The 25,235-nt window shown below is 45.9% G+C and overlaps 2 protein-coding genes across 2 annotated transcripts in view; one reads left to right on the forward strand and one right to left on the reverse strand.

Moving 5' to 3' along the window:
- The window catches only part of LOC142579665 (uncharacterized), a 238,284-nt gene that overhangs the window by 193,392 nt on the left and 19,657 nt on the right, over positions 1-25,235 (reverse strand). The gene's annotated exons all lie outside the window — the stretch shown is intronic.
- Positions 2,511-24,772, forward strand: LOC142577651 (uncharacterized). The gene is made up of 7 exons (XM_075687126.1): positions 2,511-2,516; positions 6,057-6,092; positions 19,375-19,919; positions 20,448-20,548; positions 20,660-20,778; positions 24,287-24,426; positions 24,584-24,772. The coding sequence occupies exons 1-7, from the start codon at positions 2,511-2,513 to the stop codon at positions 24,618-24,620; spliced, it is 984 nt and encodes a 327-aa protein (XP_075543241.1). The 3' UTR covers positions 24,621-24,772.

The following is a 25,235-nucleotide window of genomic DNA, read 5'->3' on the forward strand; positions in this document are numbered from 1 at the left end:
ACGTAGAACATATCCTGCCCCGATCAGCCACCACAGCCATGCGTTCCCTACACAACTCCAAACCCTCCTCCTGTCTTTGCTATCACTACTACCTGTACCAAATGCCGCCGCCGAACGAGTGTTCAGCCAGGTCTCGCTCATTAAAGCCGACCTTCGAAATATATTGTCGAACGAGGCATTGACAGCGCTCCTATATACACGTGAAGTTTGGCCTGGCCAGGAACAGAGGCTGCTGCAAGGATTTTGAACCCGGCCAAGAATTTTAGTCCCATTTCAGCTCTGACATTTTGTACGGACCAAGCAGTTCCACTTCGCAATAGGCTCGTGACGCTTAATCGTATTGACAGGGGTACTCGTTTATGTTGATCGGGCGACCACGTTTCAGCGCCTAACAACTCTTATCGCACAACGCAGGACGCGCCTGCATGTATCGGAAGTTTCTGGAATGTTATCGATGGTTCCATCCGCTGTCTGTCACCGAACCTTGTGTAATCTGAATGCATGCACGCGCGAAGCCTAGAGTATAGAATTTTATGCAAGACACGTGGTTCCCAGCTGTTAGTCATGAACATTCGACGACTGATGTATGAAAGCCGACGCGCTTGCCCCGCTGATCAGATTTTGACGATCGCCGGCTGTCTTCGCCGCTGTCGCTGTTCTTTAAGTGTAGCCTGTTTTTATGGGTATAGGTTCACCGAATAAAAGTAAATTTCGTCTTCCACAGTATTGATACTGTGTTCATTATACGTCACGACCACGTGACATCAGCATACTATTTTATGTATATATATCGTACTAGATTTTGTACCAACCGCCATCTATTGTGTTAGACTTTGTCTTGCAATTCTTCGTAGTATTTAATTTAGTGCATTGTGTGGTGGTCAAGCGAAATTATCATGAGCTGTAAGTAATAATACTGAAAGCCTGGATGCACGCCATTGCTTAGCGCGTTTATTGCGCGGTGCTATTTGCGCGTTGTTCTTTTCGTGATATTTTGGTGCTCTGGAAAAAAATAAAACAGTGCATTTGCAATGAAGACTGCATTTGCCTTATCATGAATTTGCCTCCGTGCCTCCGTTTCTGCATTCCTGGCGCTTGTGCAGCATCTCTTGTCCGTGCCGCATGGCCTCCGTGACGATGAGTGCGGAGGTCATGCGTGGTCATGCGTGGGAAAATTAATATGTAGGTATTATTGCCGAAAATGAATTCAATATGCTTACGAAATGACTGCACAAAAATACAAAGCTCTTTGTCTATTTTTGGGCTACCCAAAAGTTTCGCTTTTGGCTACATTTGGGCTACTGCGGAGTCCAATTTGGCTGCGTGTGGTTGGAGCAATCTGGCCACCCTGCCGACAAACTGCCTCACAAAGAAAGGCGATGCATGGTATAACAACAAAGCGGTTCACGGACACCACGTTGCTTGCGACACACCCTGCGGCGACCTCTCGTTCTTGATGCCGTACGTTTGTGACGCGCAGTCTCTTTTCGTAGCTTTGAGCAACTCGTCACAAGACTAGCTTTGGATTTACGCTGCAAGAACGAGCGTCAAGAGCTGGTTGCATGCATTTATGAACAGAAGAGGGGGTGAGCAACCTGTGACCCTCCAGATTCAGAACCTTTGGCAGTTGCCGAATAATTAACCCTAAACCTGCCAATGAAAGTGTGTGGACGGCACAAGTTCTTTACCGTGAGCGCTGGCTGTGCGGGCTATGCGCTGGACGAGTCACGTGATGCATGGCTGTTTGATTATTGACCTATATTCTCCTGATGATAACCAACCTGTTGTAATTTTGGGACTACGCTACCATATTCTGGAGAAATAGTGCAAAGGAAAAATTTCTGTGCAATAAATAAAATTGCCACAAAACACAGGTCCACTATTAACTGAGAACCTCGTTTGTGTTCATTATGACAGAATGTCAAAAATTTATTAGTTTCAGAGGAAAAGAAGCACTTGATTCTATTCAACGGAAATCCTACCACTAAAAAAAAAGCTTGCCGGACCTTTGTATACTAGAACCAGGGTGTCTACCAAGTTGATATTTCAAATTCGCTGAGTTTTCCACACTTTTCCTGAGTGCCTTTGTAAAATTCCCTGAGTGACACAGAACTTCGTTTTATGTCAAGCCGGGTTGACACCATGTCGCCCAATGCTGCCAGTTTTTAGTTAGCGTGTAAAAAAACCCAACTTAATACACTTTCAATAGTAAGGACTAATGTTCATTTTATTCAAAAAGAAAACGGAAGGTTGGAGTTAGTAAAATGCCCAGCACATAAAGTAGCTTTAAAAAATGGTAAAAACTATCGCGAATCGAGTCGTACATCCACAAATACGAATAAAAAGGAGATGCATACAGAATAAACTATCTTCGAATATGAGCAATTTCTATAAACTCATAGCAAGCTCATTGGTAAGCCCAAGCAAAACATCTGAGTCTTGTGTTTCACAGCTTTAAAAAGTTTATTTTGGTTTGGATGAGGGACACCTGCATCTCGGCGTCAGCCGAGATGCAGGTACGTTTAATCGCGGTTCATACTGGCTCGATGCGGATGGATAAGGTGCTAATGAGCGATAACGGCTTATAATGAACAGAAAATCATCAGCGCACCGCGCACCGCCACATGCAGTACTTTGCTTGCGTCATCAATGCACCTTGCGCTACCGTCCGCACCAGTTCGTGTCACCGCAGCGCTGTCGTTTGTTTGCACTGGCCTGAATCAAGTTTCATAACATTGATAATGACACCAGGCTGTGTGGAGATGATGAAGTGGCACAACGCTTACGCATACTTAGACAACTGCCTGTACAGTTCCCGCATGAATTTTTCTTCTTCATTCAGCCAGTGTGTTTGCGGTTGTAGCATCGTCGTGGTGTCTAGCGGTCTTCGCTGCAGCGTGTCGTGTTGATGTTATGAAGACGTACTGTGCACATTGTTATATGCGCGGAATTCTCGGATAGCGGCACTGTTGCCACCGTCTCACCTTGCCAATCTTCAGCGAAAGTGATGACAACAACGACGCTGTGAAAGTGGACGATGGCCCTTCGTTATCTGACGCAGAGCGTGCTTAGAGGAATATACGTTCCTCACCCTTGTCTGAAGTTTCCACGCCCCCTCCTCAGTCCACTTCCCCGAAGGTTTTTTTTTAAATACTTTTGTCAGGCGACTTGCACGTGCCGTTGTTGCTATCACCTACACTATAGTTGTCATTATTGATGCAGTAATGCATGCCCCGTTGTTAGGCGAATTTTCTATGCGTATATATAAAGAATGTAATTTTTTTCCACTTCTTTTTCACAGCGCATGCTCGAGCAATAAGGTGCCTGATGGTTTGAAAATACATTTAGTAGCAAGTGATTGTCTTTTTTTTCCACGTCTCCTCTTACCGCAACGCGTCTGCGCTCCCCTTTGCAAAAACTCGACTCTAATGGAACTTTATGCCGCAGCATATGATGTGACCGGCGTCGAACGTAGCTCCGCCTTACATTTACACACCTTTCCCTCTCTTTAGCAAGAGAGAAAGCATTGTTCGCAGCGAACTAGAGGACCTGACGTGCTTTGCTGCTCGAGAAGGAGACGCTTGCGAGATCGACTTATAACGCCCCCTGCATTTCTCCAAGTCTCGAGCCATTTTGGCTTACGGTCGCGCCACCTATAATCGCTGCTTCCCTTCTCAGGTCTCCTCCCCCTCTATTATTTGGGAAGTTCCTCTTATCCTCTCTCTCCTTCTTCTCCACTCTACAGTTCTATGTGCGTCCCCTCTGGCATCGCACGTACGTTAGCAGAAAGGGAAGCGCTGCAGTTTCTGGAAGGCTCCTGAGGGGAGTCACAGATAATTACTGCTGTCAAGCAGCTAAGGTGCCTACGGCCAGGGAGCTCCAGAGGGCATTGTGCACATTCGACGCGGCGGAGAGAAAACGAGTTTCTCCCGTCGCCTTTCCTCCTGACTTGCTAACCTGTTGCTCTTGAGCGCAGACGCTCTGAAACACTGCCCGAGGCGGTTTGCGCGACAGCGGCAGCCACAGCAGCTGGAGCAGTGGGAAAGACGAAGGAAGAGGCCAAGAAAGATTCGGTTTAAAAAAGCATACAAGTTCATCAAAGCCCTGATTGCAATTCTTTCATACCACCTTGCAATGTCTCTTCCCATCTGAAGAAAATGAGCCGCTATTATGAAAAAAAAATATAATTTTTCGCAAGTTTGACGGCTCTTTGAAACGCGCCTCAGCAGCCCGCAAAAAAATTTTGGTTATATACTGGAAATTGTTACATGCCCTCTAAGGAGTGTTCTAGTGCAATAATTTTCCACGTTTGTTAATTCATAGTAGAGACAGAATTATTTTAAGTGCCGCGAACCCATAATCTCCGCATTCGAGCGTCACAGCCAACATAGACACTCTGTCCACGTGACCCCCTCTAGCCCTCGCATGCGAAATTCGTTCCCTGCAATCTACCACACAGCAGCCCCAGGAGAGCGTGACGAATAAGTCACGGGCCCCACCTTCCTTTTCTTTTTTTTGCATCAGCGACGGTCTCGCGCGCGAGCTATTTTCTTTGTCTCGTTTCGCCCAGCGGAAGACTTTTTCGCACTCTGCGACACCTTATTACCGGTATATAAGTAAGTCGGATTTATTCGCTCATACAAACACGCGGGCACAGTAGTAGAGCAGCAGCTTCCAGATTTATTTTATGCGGTATAAGTCAGCGCCACAGTCACGAGCACTGAGGCAGACGCGAGAAGATGAAAAAGGACGGCGCTGGAACACGGTAGAAAATGACAAGGAAAGAAGCTGACAAAACGGAAGTAGATCTCTCTTGCTGCGGAACAATGAAAAACAAAAACACGCAGACCTTCGGTTTGTATGTTTTATTATTTATGAAAACTTTAATTCGTCTCTTGAAGCAACAGATTAAACAAATAACTGATGTTGCCATAATTAAAACTCGAGTACACATGTGACTGTGAGTGACGTCATAGCACTTCCATATATGTAGGCGCACGGAACCCGCGAGAAGAAGGGCAAACGGCGTTCGCTTGAAATTTAAGCTCCTTACGCGGCGCGAAGGGAACAGACACGGTCATTAGCGCGCATTGTATCCACTGAGACTGTGGGCTCAAAATGGCCACACCTGGTGAGGGACCCTTCAACGAGGCCTTCAATATCAGTTTTCTTGCTATAAACGTGATGTGCGGCAAGCAAAACAAATTGCCTGTCACATAGCAACTAAGCTCCGGACTCGGTTTTCCGTGTGACGAAAAGTCCGGTGGCACGAGAAGTTATCGTATGTCATCCCCCACGACAAGTTCACCTTTCTGAGAAGTTTTCCTATGGGGAGCTGACCTATGACGGCTGGCCGCGTGACAAGTGGGCCTACGTCCGCAAGTGCCAGTGCGAGGCGAAGACTGACTCATTACACAATCGCATTGTAGGTGAGGCGTCCCAAATGATCTACACCAAAGCCTGCTGCATGTCAAAAGAAGTTGAAATACTTGAACACTTTCGTAAATGCAAGCAATGAAACAAACATTCACCTTCGTGACAAGGTAAAAAAAAATAAGAAAGGAATCCGCGCACTCGGAAATTTGATAGCTGGACCGTTCTGGCCTGGAGCTGCAAGCATGAAAGGCATTTTTCAAAACGGCAAAGTGAGAGCCGCAGCAGGCCCCGAGCGTTGTGCGCTACGAAAGCAGTTTCTACTTTTATGCGTGCATCACACGTGTGCTAATTGTCGTGCATGTTCGTTGAGTCTTGCGTGTCATTTCAGTTATCATCGCTATCACAGGGAATATATAACATGCCGTGGGCCTTCCACCAGGTATATATTAACCTCTCCAATTTAATTCAAGAGCGCTCTCTATCTCTCTTCGCTAACCTCAATAACCAAACAATTCGAGTCTCCTTTAAAGTGATGGATATCTCCAACATCTTGGGCGTTATTGTTGGCTGCGCCGTCGACAGAGCCTCTGTGCAGAGCATTGCCTGCGAACGTTTTTCGAAAGAAAGGTGTAAAACCAGCGTGTGTCCTGTGCTCATCTTTTTCACGTGTTTCACCGCAGGACAGCCACATCAGTGAAACTTCCATGCTCACAGAGGTTCGTTTTATACACACCAACGGCTTTTTTTCGTAGCTGCTAAACACTTATTGAATTGTAGCAAATCATGTGCATTCGTCGAGCCTGCCTCTGTCGATCAGTGCAGCGCAAAGCGACTGAACTAACACGATAGAGAGAAAGAATAAACTGGGCAGTTACACATTCACCGCACTACATTACTTTTTACCCGTCGCGGTAGCTTTGCAGCACGAGGTCGAGGGGTCGAATCGTGACTGCGGCGGCCGCATTGTGATGCGGGCGAAATGGAAGCACTCCCAGGTACCGTGAATTGGGTAGACGCAGAAGAACGAGAAATGGTCAGAATAATCCGGAGTCGCCCCCTCTCCCCAATACGATGCGCCTCAGAAAAGCCAAGAAATTCATTTAGATGTTAATTTTGAACGAGTGGGCGAAAAATTCGGACATCATCATTTGCTGGCCGGTAGTTCATAGACGCCGTGGCTGGGGGGCGATATAGTTTCTTTCGCCGTGTGTTTCTTTTCAAAATGGCTTCCAGTTGTCCGTATTATACCGCGTTATCCAGATATGCTATCGAATGGTGTATAGGAATGAACATGCGATGGCGAGCAAGTGTCAACGTACCAGTCTATGTTTAATGTAATGAAGAACGCGATGAGGAAATGTTTATTTCCTGAAGACAAGGATACTCGGACCAGTAAATCTCCGCCACATGCTCGGGAATAAATTTGGGCCTATGTCGTCGACGAAAGTAAAATTACTCTAGCAGGCGCGTCGCGACCTGCTCCCTCCCCGCCCCCCCCCCCCCCCTTTTTTTTTTGCCGAAGAAAGCGCTTGATAAGGCAAGGGCTGCATGAGCAACTGAACGTGACTGGCGCCTGACCTTTTCGTTTTTAATCGCATGGTTTCTCATGCTATATATTTCGGTTGAAAAAATGCGTGCCGTCGTTCATCGAGAAGGAGCAGTGTAAGTGGCCTGTGGGGTTTATGATCAATAAATCATTCCAATTCAATTTACTTACCATAAATTTTCCCAGAAGGAGTTATGGGTAAAAACCGGAGTCAACCGCCTGCATTCGGACCACTGTTCCAATCAACCGGTCGTACATTCTGTGGGTGGGTCTTTCCGTATATCCGCACAAGTCTGAGCACTTTTTCTCTCGTGGTCTTTAAGGCTTTGAACGCAGAAACAGCAGGTGGTCAGTATCCGCCACAGACGGCCGGCGAGGGCTCACTTGCATGCGTAGGTTGTGCATCCATGTTCGCGTCATCGATTGTCAGGCAAGACAGATATCCTACACCGACCCGAGGACAGGGAGCGTTCCCGACATCTTGACACTGCGTGCGCTAAGTCGCCACATCTCTGCCGTTATCACAGTTTCTTTTAGCAATTTGACTCTATTCCAATTATATGAAAATTCCAATTATAGCAATGATTCTATTTCAATTATATTGCTTATTTAGATCCGCCTGCATTATCACCACGATCGGCCAGTCTTCGGCGGTGTAGATGATAAGAAAGTCACAGAATTGAGTTAAAGGCAAAACACTTCAAGACAAAAGACACTTCGAGACACTTCAAGACAAAAAAAAAAGGTGTTCAATTGTTGACAGAGTTGATGCCGAGATGTAGTACAAATGATGTTCACTCATCACTTGCACAGTCGAGAGTCGCGCTGGTCTGAAATTTCTTCTGTCTCGATTCAAGGTCACCATGATGAAATTGCGGACTTTCCCGAACTTCGGAAGAGCGGCTCCAAAAAATTTGCGTGAGAGGTCTCCGCATGCGCCTAGGAGTTCTGCGCGCGACTTGTAGCTGCCTTTCTACTACAGAGGTTCGCGAATCACCGCTTCCAGTTCGGAGAACTTCAGAAACAGCTCTCTCCTGTTTTTTTTCCGCAGCCCGAGCATGAAAAGTCACCCATTGCCTTGAAACATAATGAAAAGGGACAAAATTCGCACCCATAAATGAATACAAAGCTATCTCTAAATCCTTCCGAAAAATGAGTTTTGCAAATCGGATGTACAATACCCTTTATTGATGCTTACGCTCCCAAAAGTGGTGTTGGCAATATGGATGGTATTCTTTCGAAACAAGACACGTTCACTAAAGTTACTCAACAAGTAGCACTGTGACAAATATGTATACGGGATGATCATATTTATGTTTTCCGGATTTTTCTTTAAACGCCTGTCGCAGTTGACATCGTTGTAGTCCTTGAGCTGGATTACTCAGAGAGGCGGACATAGTTGCTGCTGAAAGCGAAACACATATTCAGCTAATTAAAAAATCACGAGTTAGCGTAATAACAACTTACCGGCATATAGTTGCAATTTGCGGATTGTAGCAAGGCGTACCCATTTGGAATACATTTCTGGAACGACACCAGTTTTGAGATTTGCGCCTTCAAGCTCGCAGTGAGAATTCACTGTTGTCGACTTTTTAATGAAACGCACTTTACGCGTTGAGCAATAGAGCAACTCGAACGCGCATGTATTTTGTCCCACGAAACGAGCGTACTAAGCGTATCTTAGTCGGAAACTTCAACTTAACGGGATTGATAGGGGAATTCTGAGAATTTGTAGAGACGAGCACAGTAGTTGTGAAATGCTTCTCAATCTTATGTTTAGCTTTTCTTTAACCCAGCTTGTTAGGGAGCCAAAGCGTATACAATAGCAAGCAAGCTCCATTCTTGATCTCGCTTTCGTTTCCAAGACACTAAACCCTGATATCAGTATCAAAAATGGAATGTCAGACCATAAAATGCTTTTACTTACTTTTGATAACTTCAGTTTCAGTCCCAAACAAATCACGAGCATATCTCGTATGTCTGTCAAATATTACAGCAGAGCCGATGATGTCAGTGTTATTGATTAAATTGAAATAACGCTGGATAGTCTTTTACAGTCGGAATTTGAATACGTGAATGGCCTATGGTTGAAGCTGAAACGAATAGTATAGCGTATTGTGAAGAAAAATTGATCCCATAAATAAAAAAGCGAGTAAAGAGGAAGACACCTTGGATTACACGCAGCAATATCCACCTCAAAAGAAGGTTACAACGAATAGTCAGAGCAGAAATTTTTTCAGCAAGAAGCTTTTTCTTCACAAATACGCCGACCAATTTTATGACACACGAGCCAAGAAAGTTCTGGCATTACCTGGCAAAACCGGTGGCTTCGATCGACTAAATGGAAATAGAAGGAGCCGTTATAGATTACGCAAACTGCCTGTATCGCGAACGCCTTTAATCACTATTTCATATCTGTGTTCACCCGTGCTCCTGCCTCAGAATTCAATCAACCGGAATACCATTCCCGCATGCCTGACCTTGTCATAGCAGAATGCGGCATTCTTAACCTACTGCTACAGCTTAATGAAAAGAAATCGCTGAGCCCGACGGTTTACCCAACGCTTTCTTAAAGCGATACGCGCAACAACTGTCTCCTCTTCTTCAAAAAATGTTGTCCTTATCCATAGAAACAGCATCCGTACCCGCCGACTGGCTTTGCGCAAAAGTGGTCCCAGTTGTTTGCAGGGGCCTTTGATTCTGTCCCACGTTGTAAATTATTGAGAAGCGTAATATTATTGGTAGTAATTCAAACATAGTTTCCTGGATTGCAGCTTACCTCTCAGGCCATGCTCAATACGTCGAAATAAAAGATGCCAAATCCAATAACCTAGACGTTTGCTCTGGTGTTCCACAGGGATGAGTATTAGCAACTACACATTTTTTATCGATATAAATGACATTTTTTCCTGTGTCACTCCAAATGTTGTACTGAGATTATTCGCAGACGACTGCGCGGTGTACACTGCGGGTCGTTCGCAAGATGGCCAAAATAAATTGCACTTAACGCTGACTAACATTGATTCCTGGTGTAAATCTTGGGATATGAAAATTAATGTAAGCAAAACGTCGTCTGTCACTATAACAAGGAACCATCTTTTATCAGGATTTGCTGTAACGCGCAATAATGAAGTAAAATACTTGGGGGTAACATTTACTGAAAAGTTGAGTTGGGAATCCCACATAGATAATGTATGTTCAAAAGCATACTGACACTTTGGATTCGTTCGACGAAAATTGTCAGCTACACCCCCGCAAGTAAAACTAAAGGCCTATAAGACTCTAGTAAGAGCCATTTTTACTAGACCCAGGTAGAAAGACCCAGGTAGTAATGAAGAAGGTCCCATAGGGGAACCTCAAGAGAGCACCGCCGCCGATAACAGCAAAAGATGTAAAACAAGAAAGAGAGCTCGCCATGTAATACGCTACATAAATAGACAGGGCGGCAGAAGAAAGGAAAAGTGGGCAGAGATTGAGGACCAGTTAAATAAACAGCAAATAGAGATGTATTTGGTTACAGAAACACACCTTAGAGACTCGGAAACGCCGCTGGAGATTGAGAATTATGTTTGGGAAGAGTGCAACAGAACTAAGTCGGAAAGAAATGGAGGGGGAGTCGGAACGCTCATCCATCAGGGAGCCAAATGAAAAGAGTAAATTCAAAATGTCAAGAGCATGTTTAATTATATCAGGTACAATGAGTGGGAAAAAATTTGGCTGGTTGTTAGGTATTTGTGAACTGGAAGTAATTGCACAAAGAAGAATAAAGAGTAAGTGGAATGCATAAGCGCTGATATTAGGGGTTTAGGTAGTGGTGCTGAAATCATCCTATTAGGTGACATGAATTCCCACATACAGGATTTAGATGGCTATATCGACAACAACGAGAAGTCACTCCTAGACCGTTGTGAGCAACTTAATCTCGTTATCGTGAATACAGGGCCTAAGTGTGAAGGGCAGATCACGTGGAAAGTGGGAAACCGGCAATCAACCATTGATATTGTCTGATGACAGAAGGAATTCATGATAAGTTGCCAGAAATTGTCATCGATGAGGAAGCGTTTAGCAGCATAGGAAGGGACCATAAACGCATCATTTTGAAAATGGGATATGTATTTGGGAAAGAGAGCACGGAGTGCTAAATGGGGAGTCCTAATTTGAACGCTGAACAAATAACAAATATACTCACTACAGTCGAGGAAAAACTTGGCAAATGGATAAATAAAGAGTAGGAATATAGTGCGCTTTTAAGTGTAATAACGACAGAAATACGGAAAGAGAAACAACATGTTTGTTGGAAAGGAAAAAAGAAACCAAAAAGCTGGCGGAACAGGGAGATACAAGAAGCGATCGCCGAACGACAGAAAGCATCCCGCGAACACAGGCAGGCAAAGAAGGCGCAGTTGCCGCAGGCTTAAGTCACCAGTAAATGCGAAATATATCGGGCGAAAAAGTCTTGGTTCAAATACTGGTGCAAGGAAAATTAAGAGGTGAAACTGAACGTTGGTTGTCAGAAATACGTGAGAAAAAGCAGACCGCCCCAAGAATATTTTTGAACCATATAAAATTATTAGACAGGAAATCAACAACAATACAACATATCCTATAGACGAAGATGGAAGCAGACTGGAAGGAGAAGCGGCAATAAATTATATCCGAAAATTAACAGCCGAGTCTTTCCATTGCAATGACGAGGTTGCATTTGAAGAAAAACAAAGAGCATGAAAGAGACCCAGGCGGGAAAGCAGCTGGTGCTGACAAATTTCATGTGGAAGAAAGCCGAAGAGAAAATTCCTAAGCGCACAGCCACAGGGCTAGACGAGGTTCCCGTTAGGCTGATTAATGAACTAGTACCTAAAGGTAAGGAATCTCCGGTGAAAGCAGTGGAAAAAACTTTAAAAGATAGACGAATATACCAGAGAGTTGGCAACAAAGTAGTTTAATATAATTTATAAAGGTAAGGTCGAGAAAGATAGAATTCACTCGTATAGACCGTTGACCATTACATCGGTAATATGCAGGCTAGCAATGCAGGGAATCAAATTAATGCTGCAAGCATGCACCGAGAATAATGGGATTTTATAGAACTTCGGAATGGCTTCAGAATAGGTAGGCGTTTAGATGACAACTCATTTGTTCTTACTCGGTGTATTGAAATATCAAAAGTAGAAAGCACACCGTTTTATGTGGCCTTTTCAGACATTACAGGAGCCTATGACAACGTAGACCGCAATATTTTGTGAGATATTATGGAAGGGGAAGGCTTAGATGACAATTGTCTACAGCTTTTGAAAGAGATTTACCTGGAAAATATCCGTTTGCGTAAATATAAAGGGATGAGGAGCGAGGAGAAAGTTTATATCAACAAGGAACTGAGGCAGGGGTGCCCTTTATCCCCACTGCTGTTTATGATGAACATGGTGAGGATGGAAAGGGCGCTAGAAGGAAGTAATATCGGCTTTAATCTCTCATACAAACAGGCGGATACAGTAGTAGAGCAGCAGCTTTCAGGTATATTTTACGCGGACGACATTCCGTAGCTAGCTAACAAGCAAATGATTTGCAATGTCTGGCTAATAATATCTGTGGACAGGAAGGCAACAATTTAGGGTTGAAATTTAGTGTTAGAAAATAGGGTGTTATGGTATTCAATGAAAACATTGAACAGACAGTGACGCTACAGGGCCAGAAAATACCTCGGGTAACAGAATACAAGTACCTTGGTATATGGACGAACGAAGGCAACAGATATATGGAAACACAGGAAAAATCAACAATCCCGAAGGGAAAGACAAAGACAGCCATAATGAAGCGCAGAGGGCGATATGGGGATACTGTAGACCTTTTCATCGGGCGAGGAGGACGGGGCGCGCGGAGAGCTATTTCCTCCTCTCTGGCTTGGGCGATCCGGCGCGGCGCTGCTTGGAAGTATTGTTGTCGCGTGCTGCGGAACGATTTCGAGATGTTTTAGATGGTACTTTGTGAAATTTACGCCATGTCCGTTCATATAAGGTCGTCGGGGAAGCCTTTCGGTGCATCGGTAACTACAGTAGGCGGAAATATCTCTTGGGGGAGCAAAAATGTGACGCTCTTTATTTGCCGCGGCGTACGGACATTATCAGTCACGGTGTGTTTATGTGCTGTGAACTATTTTGCTTATATCGGTTTAAATTAAACAAGGAAAACCGGTGTCTCTGTATTAGCAGCATGAAATGGTAAATCTGCTCACTATCTGATCGCTTGACGTAGGGAGTAAAACATAAAGCATAAGAGCGCATGCTCGTGCACGGCCAACCTAAGGCAACCACGAAACATCTAAGCGGCAGGCGCTGTCAAATATTTGTGATGCACCGGCATCGTTGTCGCGCATTTCAAGTCTAGCAGGCTTCAAATTACCATAGGTCTACGCTAGCCTTCCTGCATGAGGCCGATGGCGTTGCTCAACACAGAGATCACTGCGGTTGGTGAACCAGCACGATACATATGTGAGCTGTGCGCTTCGGCATTGCCTTTTTGGCCTGTATACAGCCATAATATATTAGAGGGATCGCATAAAAAGAATACGATGCCTATTTTTGAGGACAAAATTTCCGTAATACGTTTGAGTGCGTCGTAGAGAACGGAACGAACACAACCGAAAAAAAAATTCGGTTATCAGCCTCTTTCTCGAAAAAGCAAGAGAAAACGGGCTAACGCCCCAATACGACCTCGCATAGTCACGCCGCACAACATTTATAATTATATAACCGCTCAAGCCGTATGCTTGTACCATGCGGTATATAGAGCAAAGATATCTGTAATCCAGCACCTACCACTGTTTAGGACGCTCGAGCAGTTCGTAAACAGTCCCTTTGCTGGAGAAGCTTAATTCAGACTGTAAGGTATGCTGCTATTACTTGCCAAAAATATTTTATTGAGGGGCGGAAACCTCGTCCATCGAACCAAGTAGTCACGCAATGTAACCTGCACCGAACAGTTTGAACGCTTGTACCCACGGTACCCACGGTTGTAGAACGGTACCCACGCTGTTACGATCGTCGCGTATGTTTCATGGCTCCTAAACCGCAGCTTAGAAATAGTGGATAATACTGCAATAAGGTGACATTCGTGATTGGAACATTCAGAAATACACAATTGATCTGCGAGGCTGATTGTAGGCTCAAATATGGACGCACACATCGCGCTGCGTGTTCCGTCCACCTCAACGCCAACAGAAATTCCGGCCATGACGCCTTAAACCACTTCAGCACGTCTCACAGAAACGTTTACCACGTAGACGACGCACGGTATACTAAACAGACCGCACGACCGCGAAAACAAACGCCAGAACCTACTGCCCAGCGTATACCTGCCATGCAAAAGACCGCTTTCACCCAAGCCAGTACGGCGCTGCTCATAGGCGGCGCCACTGCGTTCACAATATGGCGGCGCCTACGAAAAAACGGTCTATAGGCACGAGGTCCTCCGAGGTACGTGGAAAGGTGTAATGGCTCCAGGACTTACTTTTGGAAATGCGGTTGTTAGCTTTATATCCGGGGGTACAATCATGACTCGATGGGAAGCAAAGGTCAGTGGGTCGCCTCGCATTGGGCGCTCACGGAAAGGCAACAAATGCAGCTGTGCAGGGTGCTATGGTCTGGACTAGTTTTGATGTGAGTACAGCTCGCAGTAAAAATGAGTATGAAGAACGACTGAGGAATAGGGAAGAAGGATGGGAGAGTATTGAGCTACCTGTACAGGAAAAATATTGATGCACAATGGAGGAAAAGAACTAGGAAGCTTACCAGCAAGTATGCGGCCTGTAGGGTGGGCAACACAGCCACAAACGACGTCAAGCGGGAAGTCAGACAGGCTGAAATAATATCATGGGTGGCGGCAACGGAAAATAAACCTGCCATGAGTAACTACTTAACAGGAAGAAAACGAGGTCCGGAAAGAAACCATTTATGATAACTGAAAGGGAAGCTCAGTACTTTTCGAAGCGAGATCGGGGTGCCTTAGAACACGCATCTATAAAGCGAGATATAAGAAAGAAGCATGCTTGCTGCGGTAAAGCTAGGGAAACTATGGAGCATGTTTATCAGAATGTGAAGACTTCTACGCAGCGGTAGAGTTAGGCACCACTAGCCTGCTTGCAGCCCTTGGGTTCAGCGAGAGCAGTGGAAAAGTAAACATGTCTGAAATAGGAATTAGCAAGAGGCGATTGGAGGATTGGCGGGAGGAAAGTATATAGGCAAACGACAAAAAACGGTGATGTATAAAAGCACAGTTTGCAATAGGAGATCAGAAAATTTGGTTGTGCGAGTTCATATTGTTTTTTTATTGTTTATCCTAGGTAGGGCATTAGGCAGTATAATAGCAAGAGATTGGTGGCGCAAACCCCCACCCCGTTCCGAAAGGGACGCTCAAAACATACATACATACATACATACATACATACATACATACATACATACATACATACATACATACATACATACATACATACATACATACATACATACATACATACATACATACATACATACATACATACATATCCATCCAGCGCGCTAAGCATACCAAACGCAGATCTTAAATGTAACTGTATTCAAAATATGCAAAGCGACGTGGTTCGACCAATATTGCAAGAGTTCCGTCCTGTTTTATATTGATCCGCTTATGGAATTCAACTTTCCGTTAGCGTTGCATAGAAACATAGGAAGTCTTATAAATTGCATAACCGGTTATGCGTAGCCCACAGAAAACACTCTTTACACAGAACTGTCCGATCTGAAATTCCTCAGTGTGATTGTGGCTTTGCACACGAAGACACGTATCACGTTCTTCTAGAATACCCGCACCACGACACACCAAAACGCCGACTTAAATCGTCATTACCGGCTTTAGAGCATGGTCCTCTACATTCATGAAATTATATTATGTGCATCACCAAGAAGAGCTATGCAGATGTGCGCTTTAATAGCATTAAACGCATTTCTGGAAGACAGCGGAAGAATTGGCCGTTATTAAGGACCGGAAAAAATTTTTCTGAGAATTATTTTTTTTTATTGTCAAGGTGTACATGTGATACTATCATAGTTAGAATCGTTGCTTGAGTGTTTATTTGTTGTGTTGCACCGCTGTTCGCGTTATTGCTTTAAGTGCGTTTTTGTAACCTCGACTTGTTATTTTGACTTCCATGTGACAATGCAACGTTGTCATATTTTGTTATATGCTGTGTGCTGCTACTGTATGCTGCGTGTATCATATGCATGGCCCAAGCAGTAGCCGACGTTGCATTTTTGCGCCAACATCTTATATCACGTCAATAAAAAAACAACGAAGGAAAAACGGCGCATGGCCGGTAACCTCTAAGCATACGTAGAGATATTGAGGAGACAATAACAACATAATCGGTTATTATTTGACTCAGCGGCAACAAAAGTAAGTCAGTGTTAGTAAGGACCTCTGATGTCGAGCAAAACACGTTGACCCTTCGAAGTCAATGACTTCCTTTTTACCCGAGAACCGCGCACAGAGACGAAATTATTTTTCAAAACTTGTTTTCCTTACACGATAACTCGGATCTCTGGCTACCTACCACTTATTACGTGCAGCTCTTCCTGATATTCAGCATTACATATAACACACTATGTCACCAATGACACACCCACCTCAACGTAAATTTCTAATCGCGTTAACGTCGCCACACATCTCCAAAAAATGGATGGGTCGCCATTATTTCTTTAAAGACAAGCTTTCTTGTACCCTTCCTTCTACTTTCCTTCTACTGCTGCTGCTTCTGTCCGGTACATCGCGTCAGGGCATGAAGGCGAGGGGCAGGAAGGGGGGTTAAGAGCGTTTCTATACATGACAGGAGCGCGGCAGAGAGGAAAGGCGACGCGAGAAACTCCTTTGTACCTTTTCACTTCACCGAATGTGCACAATGCTATCGGCGTCGCCACATTAGCATCTTGACACCAGCAATTCGCCGGAAAAGCATTGAAAGGATAGAGGCGTTTAGCTTTCTGCTATAGTGAAAGTTGAGAGGGACGCAAGGTAGATTGCTGGAGAGGAGGACGGATAATGGTTACAAACGATGCCATCGCGAAACGCGTGAATAACAGCCTTGACCGCTCTTCGCTCGCGGTTCCCATACGATCCGGGTGGAGAGGGGATCGGGAAAAGGTGACGTGTAAGGAAAGGAAACGCTGCTACTCGACATCCGATTGCGGGGAAACTGGATAAACTTAAGTTCAAATTAACGTACGGTACGCTACTGCTATTTGTGAAAAATAAACACATGCATATATGTGGAGAGGACGACTTAGGGTGGATGCGAAGAAGCAGAGCCGCATTAAAGAGCACCGTAGGGCCTAGCCCACGCTACGGAAGCCGTCACACATAAAATCAACACTTCTGTGCCAACCGCGGTACCTTTGCGGACCCGGGGATCGAATCCCGGCCGCGGAGGTTGCATTTCGATGGGGGCGAAATGCAATAATAATGCCCGTGTCCCGTGGATAGGGGGCACGTCAAAGATCCCCTGCGGGAAGTCAAAATTAATCCGGCGTCCATCAGTAAAGCGTGCACGCTTCATAATCAAATCACGCTTTTGGCTCGTAAAACCTCAGAATTCATTCAGCTTTGCGGCTATGACATTGCTTGAGGTCGCGGACCTGATCCCAACCGCGGATGCCGCATTTCGACGGGTAAAAACTAAATTAAAAAAAAGAACTCTCCTGCACTTAGCTTAAGGAACACTTTAAAGAACACTGCGGTGTCAAACGTAATCCGAAGTCCGCCACTACGGTGTGCTTCCGAATCCGATAGTAGTTTTTGCACGTACAAGCCCATATTTCAATTAAAACCAAATATTTCTGCCAGGATGCTATGTGCAATGTGGAGCAATGAATATGCTCAACCATCTCAAATATTATAGAGTATGGCGCACAACAACCTTGAATCAAACTCCTCCCCTTGTGTGTTCTGTGTGATGCGCAAACAGTTAGCAGTGGCGCACGCGAGGTAACGTGTAACATGAACTCCCAACTTTTGTATTGAACTAAACGTTGAAGAAATGAAACATTCGCCGTCAACATCACCGCTAATTATCGTCAACCGAATCAAACAGCACAGAAAGCATCGCTTAAATCGATACCGCGGCGAAATGCTGTAGGCAGCATCTTCGCGAAAGTGGTTGAAGTAACCACTTCCTCATGGTCCATTTGGTAAAAACAGTTTTTGTTGAACTAAACACAACGATAAAGATGTTTAAGATGCGGGCGACTAACCCCAGCGCTGAAGACTCGTTCTTCTGACCTCGTCTTGTTGTCCACGACTGGGGGTACACTTTTATTGTTCGCCCCTTTTTTTTCGTTATTTTATTATTTACTTTATAATTTATTTTATCCCCCCCCCCCTATATTGTTTAGGAGCAGCAAGAGAATGGTGGCGAGGCCTCGTTTATTCACTGGTTGCGCGACTTCGTCGGTTCTACCCATTTTCTCCCTCCCCTCACCATCATCTCTTCCAGTCAATCTAGCTTCCGTCTGGTCTTACACATTAGTAAAAAGGCAGGCGCTGCTTTTGCGAGAGATCACGGTGAATTACAGCTGTCAAACGCTAATGTGGTATACCATCTCTCCCGGGGAGCTCGAGATGGTATTTTGCACATTGGACACGGTGCAAAGTTCAGAAGCGTTACTCGCGTCTCCTTTATTCTCTGTCCTCCATGCTCTTTCCGGGAATATACGCTCTCTGAACCACCACGACTAAGCCTGCAAAACAGCACCCCATTGTCCTTGAAGTGTCGTTTCGCGCGGGTCATAGCTTCTCCAAAAGGAGAAAGGGGGGGAGAGGGGTATATGTTCGTGCAGTATGTCAGAACAAAGGAAAAATTCGACACAAGCTTTTCGGCCTCCTGCGGTTCGAGGGAGGGGAGTAAATCGTAGAACGAGGACACGCCCATGTTGCAGAGCCAACCAATCGTGGCCGATCACCCGTGGTGGGTTGAGCTATACACCCATGGGGTCCAATTGAAATCGAACCCGTGAGTGGGCACGTGCTAAATACTTTCGAGCATGCCATAAGACAAGTCGCTGCACAGCAAACGGCAGCTACTCGACCGTCACAGATCAGCTGAAGTCGCGCTCCTTGCGATAGAGTCCACCGACTCCGCTTGTGCCTCGAGTATGGCGTCGTCGGGCCTTGCTTCTACCTCCGCTGCTGCTGGATTCGACCCTAGACTCTACGGCTACGTGATGCTTATTGCAGACCGTTCCAAGCTGTCGACGAGCACCAGCTTCAACAACGATAGCAGCAGCAGCAGCAGCGACGACAGCTGCAGCAGCAATAGCAGCAGCAGCAGTAGTAGCAGCAGTAGTAGCAGCAGTAGCAGCAGCAGCAGCAGTAGTAGCAGCAGCTCCTCCAGCAGCGACAGCGACGTCGTGCCGACCGGCGCCTCCCAGTTGAACGACATCGAAAGCGTGCCGTCCACCTCCGGCGCCGCAGCCGTCTTCGTTAGGAGCGACCCACCGGCTGGAGCGTCCCAGTCAAAGGACATCGAAAGCGTTCCATCCACCTCCGGCGCCGCAGCCGTCTTCGTTAGGAGCGAGCCACCGGCCGGAGCGTCCCAGTCAAAGGACATCGAAAGCGTGCCATCCACCTCCGGCGCCGCAGCCGTCTTCGTTAGGAGCGAGCCACCGGCCGGAGCGTCCCAGTCAAAGGACATCGAAAGCGTGCCATCCACCTCCGGCGCCGCAGCCGTCTTCGTTAGGAGCCAGCCACAGATCTATATACAGCCGAACCTCGTCCGTCCGGCGGACTTTCCTAGTGACCACCCGGACCAATTTCACGACTGGAGCGCTTGGCCCCAGTTCCCTCCCAAGAAGAAAGCGGACCCACAGCGGGCGATCTTGGAGAGACTGCCGGCCATGCTTCCCCATGTGACGCTCGTCAACCAGCACGAGTTCCTGCTGCGTAGGATGGAACTGCGGATACACACACTGGGCAGGCGAGTGTTTTTTACAGCCGACGTGTTTTCGCGCCGTAGAGCACGGGGGCGATCTCAAAACGGTTCGCTTTAGAAGCATTGCAATGTCGCAATCCACAGGGCAGCGTGCTGGCTTCCGTTGTTGGCATGAGCGTTCCGAACACGCACCAGCGGTCCTGCCGAGCAGCCTCACATGCCACATCGTGGTGTACATGCTGGTCTGAGAAAAAAAAGCAGTGGGAAGTAATCATGCGAACGATAATCACTCTCATTTTGCGAAGGCATCCATGCAGTTTAAACCGATTCAGCAGTGCTGAGAGCAAGCTGGTTGAGTCGCCCACGTTCGTGCCTACAGGCAGCGCGTAATTCAGATACTAGGAACAAGCACCTATGCGGCGAACCACGTATATTGCTTTCTGTTCGTGTCTTTCTCACTATGGCATCGTGCAATCATCGTGTTTTAGCTGCTCGTTTCGACACGTGCTTGCGTACCCATCACGTGGCAACGGTGTTCTTCAAAAATGACCTTGCCTCGTCCCTCGCATGCAGGTTCATGAAGCCAGCGCCTGAATTTCGGATTACAAACTTGGTGGATGAGTGGCAGTACACGGCCTGGCTAACCTTCACGGATTCTACTGGGCGCCAATGCGGTGAGTGTGAGCCAGACGCTACCATCGTCGGCCTTTTCTTTACATTTTTGTGTTTGTCTATTTTTGGCGAAGTGAATATAAGCCCTAAAGTGTATCCTTGCACTTTCGCAGTTGGTCAGTACAGCCACCCGGATTCGCCGCGGCCCGGTTCCTGGTTGAACGGCCGGGTGCTGTCTTTTTCCAAGCTCAAGCTCTTCTCCAACAAGAAAAAGATCCCGAACCCGCCTCCGGTAAGAGTTCGTTCGCCGCTTCCCCATTTTAGTCGCGATTGCTAGTTAGGTCGCCGTTCGTAAGGTGCACAATACTAAGCGAGTTTGAAGAAGCCTACGCCTTGCACTAACACCCCGGTCACAAGGCCCTCGGTTTTACCTAGCTCTAGGGCCGTAAATATTCAGTTCTAGTGCTGTGTGCGATCGTTCAAAGCTGACCCAGCGACATTTGGTCCACGCGACCTGCCGGAAAGAGAAATACGAAAGTGTGGATAGAAATTCTTTGCTTGGAAGGAAGGCCTACTTCAATCTCTGGCCGCACTGACATTTGACGAAGTTCTGCAATAGGCTGCACCTACCAAGGTGTATAGTTTATTCGTAGGACGGAGGAGCGCGCTTTGATTAACTTTTTTTTTTTTGGAAGGCTTGAAGGGGTCTCTAGACACCTCGCCTGGAAATTTGACCAAGGCTATGGTATGCGGGCGACGATGCCTTTCAGTGAATATTAATCCGGAAGACTTCCTTAAAATTCCTCCTCGACTTCTTTGTTTACGCGATGCGCTTAATGGTCATCATTCGCGAACAGGACGGGTGCGACCACTGGTATCTCGACGTCCTCGTCGCCCGACGCGACCACAGCGTCGTCTGCTACGGCGGGCACCATTTTCCACAGCGCGTTGACGCGAAACGGTCCATCTGTACATACAGACGTTCGTGCATGTGTTAACCGCCGCCGAAGCGACCCCAGGATATATGCCACTTACTGGTTTTTGACTTTCTTTGCCAATTTAAAATTGTAATTCCTAGTTAAATCGCGAACAGCGTGCTGGAAATCATGGTAATTTCATTTGCAACGTCTCAGGACCACATTCCCTTCAGTTGTCAACCCCTTTCAACGTATTATTCATCTTGAGACTCGGAAAAAGCTTACAACTGTAGAACGAAGGGTCTCCGATACGATTTTCGTGGAACCGATAAGAGTTCCGCCTGTGGTACAGAACGCTTTCCCTTTGGAATTCAGTGTCGCAACTCCTTTCTTCGCAAGCTGTAGCAGACTATCGATCCTCGTGCATTTCCAGGTAGAAGCGCGCTACTGTGTTAAAGAAACTTCTACACATATTGCATTTGTGCATTCCTTTTAGAAGGCGCACAAATTAGCGTGTATACGTGTGCCATTGAAAATACCCTAATGAAGGCGGCATTGCTCCAAGCGCTCTCGTTGACCCCGTGTGGAAAGCCAGTCAGATCTCGATCTCTCGTATGAGTCACATCGCTCACTCATTCCGCGTAAACTGGGCAGAGACGGATGTAAAGGGGCGGAGCGATGCCACTGCGATATGCTGCGATGCAGATGTTTAAAACCTAATATTAGGCGCGTTACGCAGCACAGTTCGATTTGCGTCATGGTGACCGCAATGATGACCGGCCCTACCGAGTGATTGCGAATTTGCACAAAAATAATTTCGGGCTCATTTTAAAGGCACACCAAAGATAAAAAATCTGAGCTGCTATAGAAAATTTCTTTTCCGCAATTTAAAAGAAAAACCGTGTCATGCGAGGGGACCAGAAACGACGCCAAAGAGCAAAACCGGCGTCGACAACGCATTGAACTTTCCTAACCGGATTTGAATTTCAAAATGAATTTTGACGACATCTGCTTGGGCCTAGATTTTATCGGTAAAGGTAGACTACATTATATTGTAGAACAGCCTAATATTGAACTTCAGGAGTTTCAACATCATTTAGTTAACTGCAGCGGCCGAAACGTGGAAAAATATTTTGAAAATCGTGGCGTCACTGACTGCAGGGGCTCCGGCGCGACATTCAAAAAGGGAAACATCAAAAATGTTTTCTCTTATATAAACCAATCTAATACGGCGAAAGTAAAGTTTTGAGAGAATATATTACCACTTTAAACTTATTTGCTTTTAAAGACGGGCGGCCGACTTTAAACCTCTTGCACGATGATTCGTGCAGATATCGTAACGGTTTACAAGAAATATTCGCTAATTCTAGAACTCTTAGTGTCAGATAATTTACATATCTCCTCAACTGAGGACTGTATATAAGCGTGGCGCCCCCTAATATTTCGCAAATGTCCCTGTGTCGCCTCTGTGTAGCGCCTATATGGAGCATGCTGTGTAATGCATAGCAGTTGTCTGGAGTTGCAAAAGTTTAGTGGTCATCGAATATTCCGTGGGCATAATTCTCATCGTTTATGCCTCCGAATTCAAAAGTTCCAAGGAACACACTCTCCCTCCCGCGTCTTAATTTGCGTGCAATTCGTGATAAATCTTTGATATGTTGCCGAAAGCAGTTGACTATAGTCATACTTCTTTCACTGTATTTTCTAATATAAATGCACGAAGTATAAATTTTTCACGTCAGTGATAAAATTCGTAACACAGAGGGATAAGAAGCTGTAAAGACTTGGGAAGCCAGATCGCTGTTGATTACGAATTCGCGTATTTCCGTGAAATCACTACGGAGGCGACCGTAGACTTCCGCGGGACATTCGAGCAGCATTCAGAAAGTCCTCGCCGGGAATGAAACCGGCATTCCTTTTAGTCTTCCTGGTCGGGCAACCTTCGTCACCGAATCGGGACGCTAATAGCGCTCTCATAATTATTACAAACTGGTACGTCATCAGTACTTGGCAGCCATCGATTCCTTGTTTTCGTTGTCAACGGTCAGCTTAGCGGAACAGAGCGCGTAGTTGCCGGGGCTCGCCGACGGTTCCGCGACATACTTCGGCTTCCCACGTACACATTCTTCTTGTATTTTGCAGCGTCGATATATACATTCAATAATGATTTTTGTAGGACTTGAACGCCTGTTGACTATGTCATTTAGAAGGTCTGACAGAAATATTTAGCGCAATGTGAAATTCTAGAATGTCGAGCCGCTTAGATTTTTGTCTAAAGGTTAGATCTGCCTAGAGGACCAGTCTCGTTGCCTGTAGAGTGTGGTGCTCCCTTAAATTTCAACTGAAGTTCCCGCACCAGCTTAAAATCAAGTCATGGCGTAGGACGGTGTCCTGCTCAGGTGTATTTATTTATTTTTTATCGGTAAACTGGGCTTACATTGCATTGTACAACAATGCAAAGCACGCAGCGCTCCCTGCATACATTTCCCGATTAAGATTATTGCTGCGCAAGCTGCCACAGAGATGACAGCATGCGACATGAGGAGCGACGTTCCTAGCCTTTTGCATTTAAAAGAACCAGACCAACAAATGATTTCAGTGTTGTTGCAGCACCGCTATAAGGGCAGCGTGCTGACACAATTTCCGTTATTCTAAAGCAATAAAGTGTCGCATAACCCCCTCAGTAGTTGCAGTGGTGGTTTTCAACAGCTTCACTAGACATACACTTTTGCAAGGCTGGGACGGCGAGTCAATTTGTTTGTAAATATGTGTCGTACGTATAGCGAAAAATGAGCATGCAACCTGTTCCCTAGACCAAGGCCTTCGCTTCCCCACTCCAAACTAAAAGCTCAGCACCAGAAACTGCCCTCCTTTCTCTTGCAGATCACTCTGAGGTGTTACCGCACTTACCATATCCAAGTGAATGTTGGGATTGTGGACGATGACGGACACATCGTCAGCGAATCCGTCGTCCGGCAATCTGTTGGTGCCGACTTCATTGCCGTCACCAGCAGCATTTTAAGGTGGGTGTTGTGCTTTGCATGCTGGCTGTTTCTTTTGCAAACCTCTGTATTTCACTCTCCTCTTCTTTCTCTCTCTCTTTCCTTTCTACAGCTGATGAAACCACGCTCAAAATATTATTGTCATGTTAATTTTTTCTTTTTTTGCTTTTATTTTCAGGCATCCAGTCAACAGGGGTACAAGACAGGCACGCTAAATGAAGTTCTCAAGGCTGTTTGTGTAATAACAGTAATAAAGAAATATTTATTTGTGAGTACAAACAGGCCCTTTCTCTTTTTTTTCCTTGTTTATTGACATTTTACAGTAAAACCAAGACAAACAATGCAATGGTGGTGTGGCTACTGAGGAACAGAAAAATAGACCTGCTGCACACATGGCGATGCTGCAGGTCAGTGTCGCCCTGAAAAGAAAGAAAACAAAGTGGAAGCGGTCTCTGCATATAAATAAGAACACCCTAGTACCCTTGCATGCCTCAGAGAATAACGGGCACGTACCCAGGGGTTGGAGGGGCCCGAAATTAAGCGGCATGTCCCCCCTCCCCTCACCGCCTCGCCCATGTTAAAGCACCGCGAAATCAAACGTGAGACTTGACAGCTATTAGGGGGTCAACATTTTGCCGCCTTTTTCACTCCGTTTGGATGGCGATAGTTCTCCGCATCTCCTGAGGTGTGAAGGCCGGCTTTCTCATCGATTCGGTGCCCGCGCGATTAACTCAAGAAGCGTTCAGTTGTCGCCATCTATTGAACGCTCACGCGCATCGATGTTCCTTCGTTAGTTCAACCTTCTTTGTTTTAACTGATCCAGGGACCAG

Source organism: Dermacentor variabilis, chromosome 4 (genome assembly GCF_050947875.1).
Source record: "Dermacentor variabilis isolate Ectoservices chromosome 4, ASM5094787v1, whole genome shotgun sequence".
In the NCBI taxonomy this organism is placed as follows: Eukaryota; Metazoa; Arthropoda; class Arachnida; order Ixodida; family Ixodidae; genus Dermacentor; species Dermacentor variabilis.

Bases quoted from the DNA above. Each gene is read 5' to 3' on its own strand.
- LOC142577651 (XM_075687126.1), top strand. The intron at 6,093-19,374 runs GTTCGTTTTATA...GGCGCCTCCCAG, and splicing joins AAACTTCCATGCTCACAGAG to TTGAACGACATCGAAAGCGT. The intron at 24,427-24,583 runs GTGGGTGTTGTG...TTTTATTTTCAG, and splicing joins GTCACCAGCAGCATTTTAAG to GCATCCAGTCAACAGGGGTA.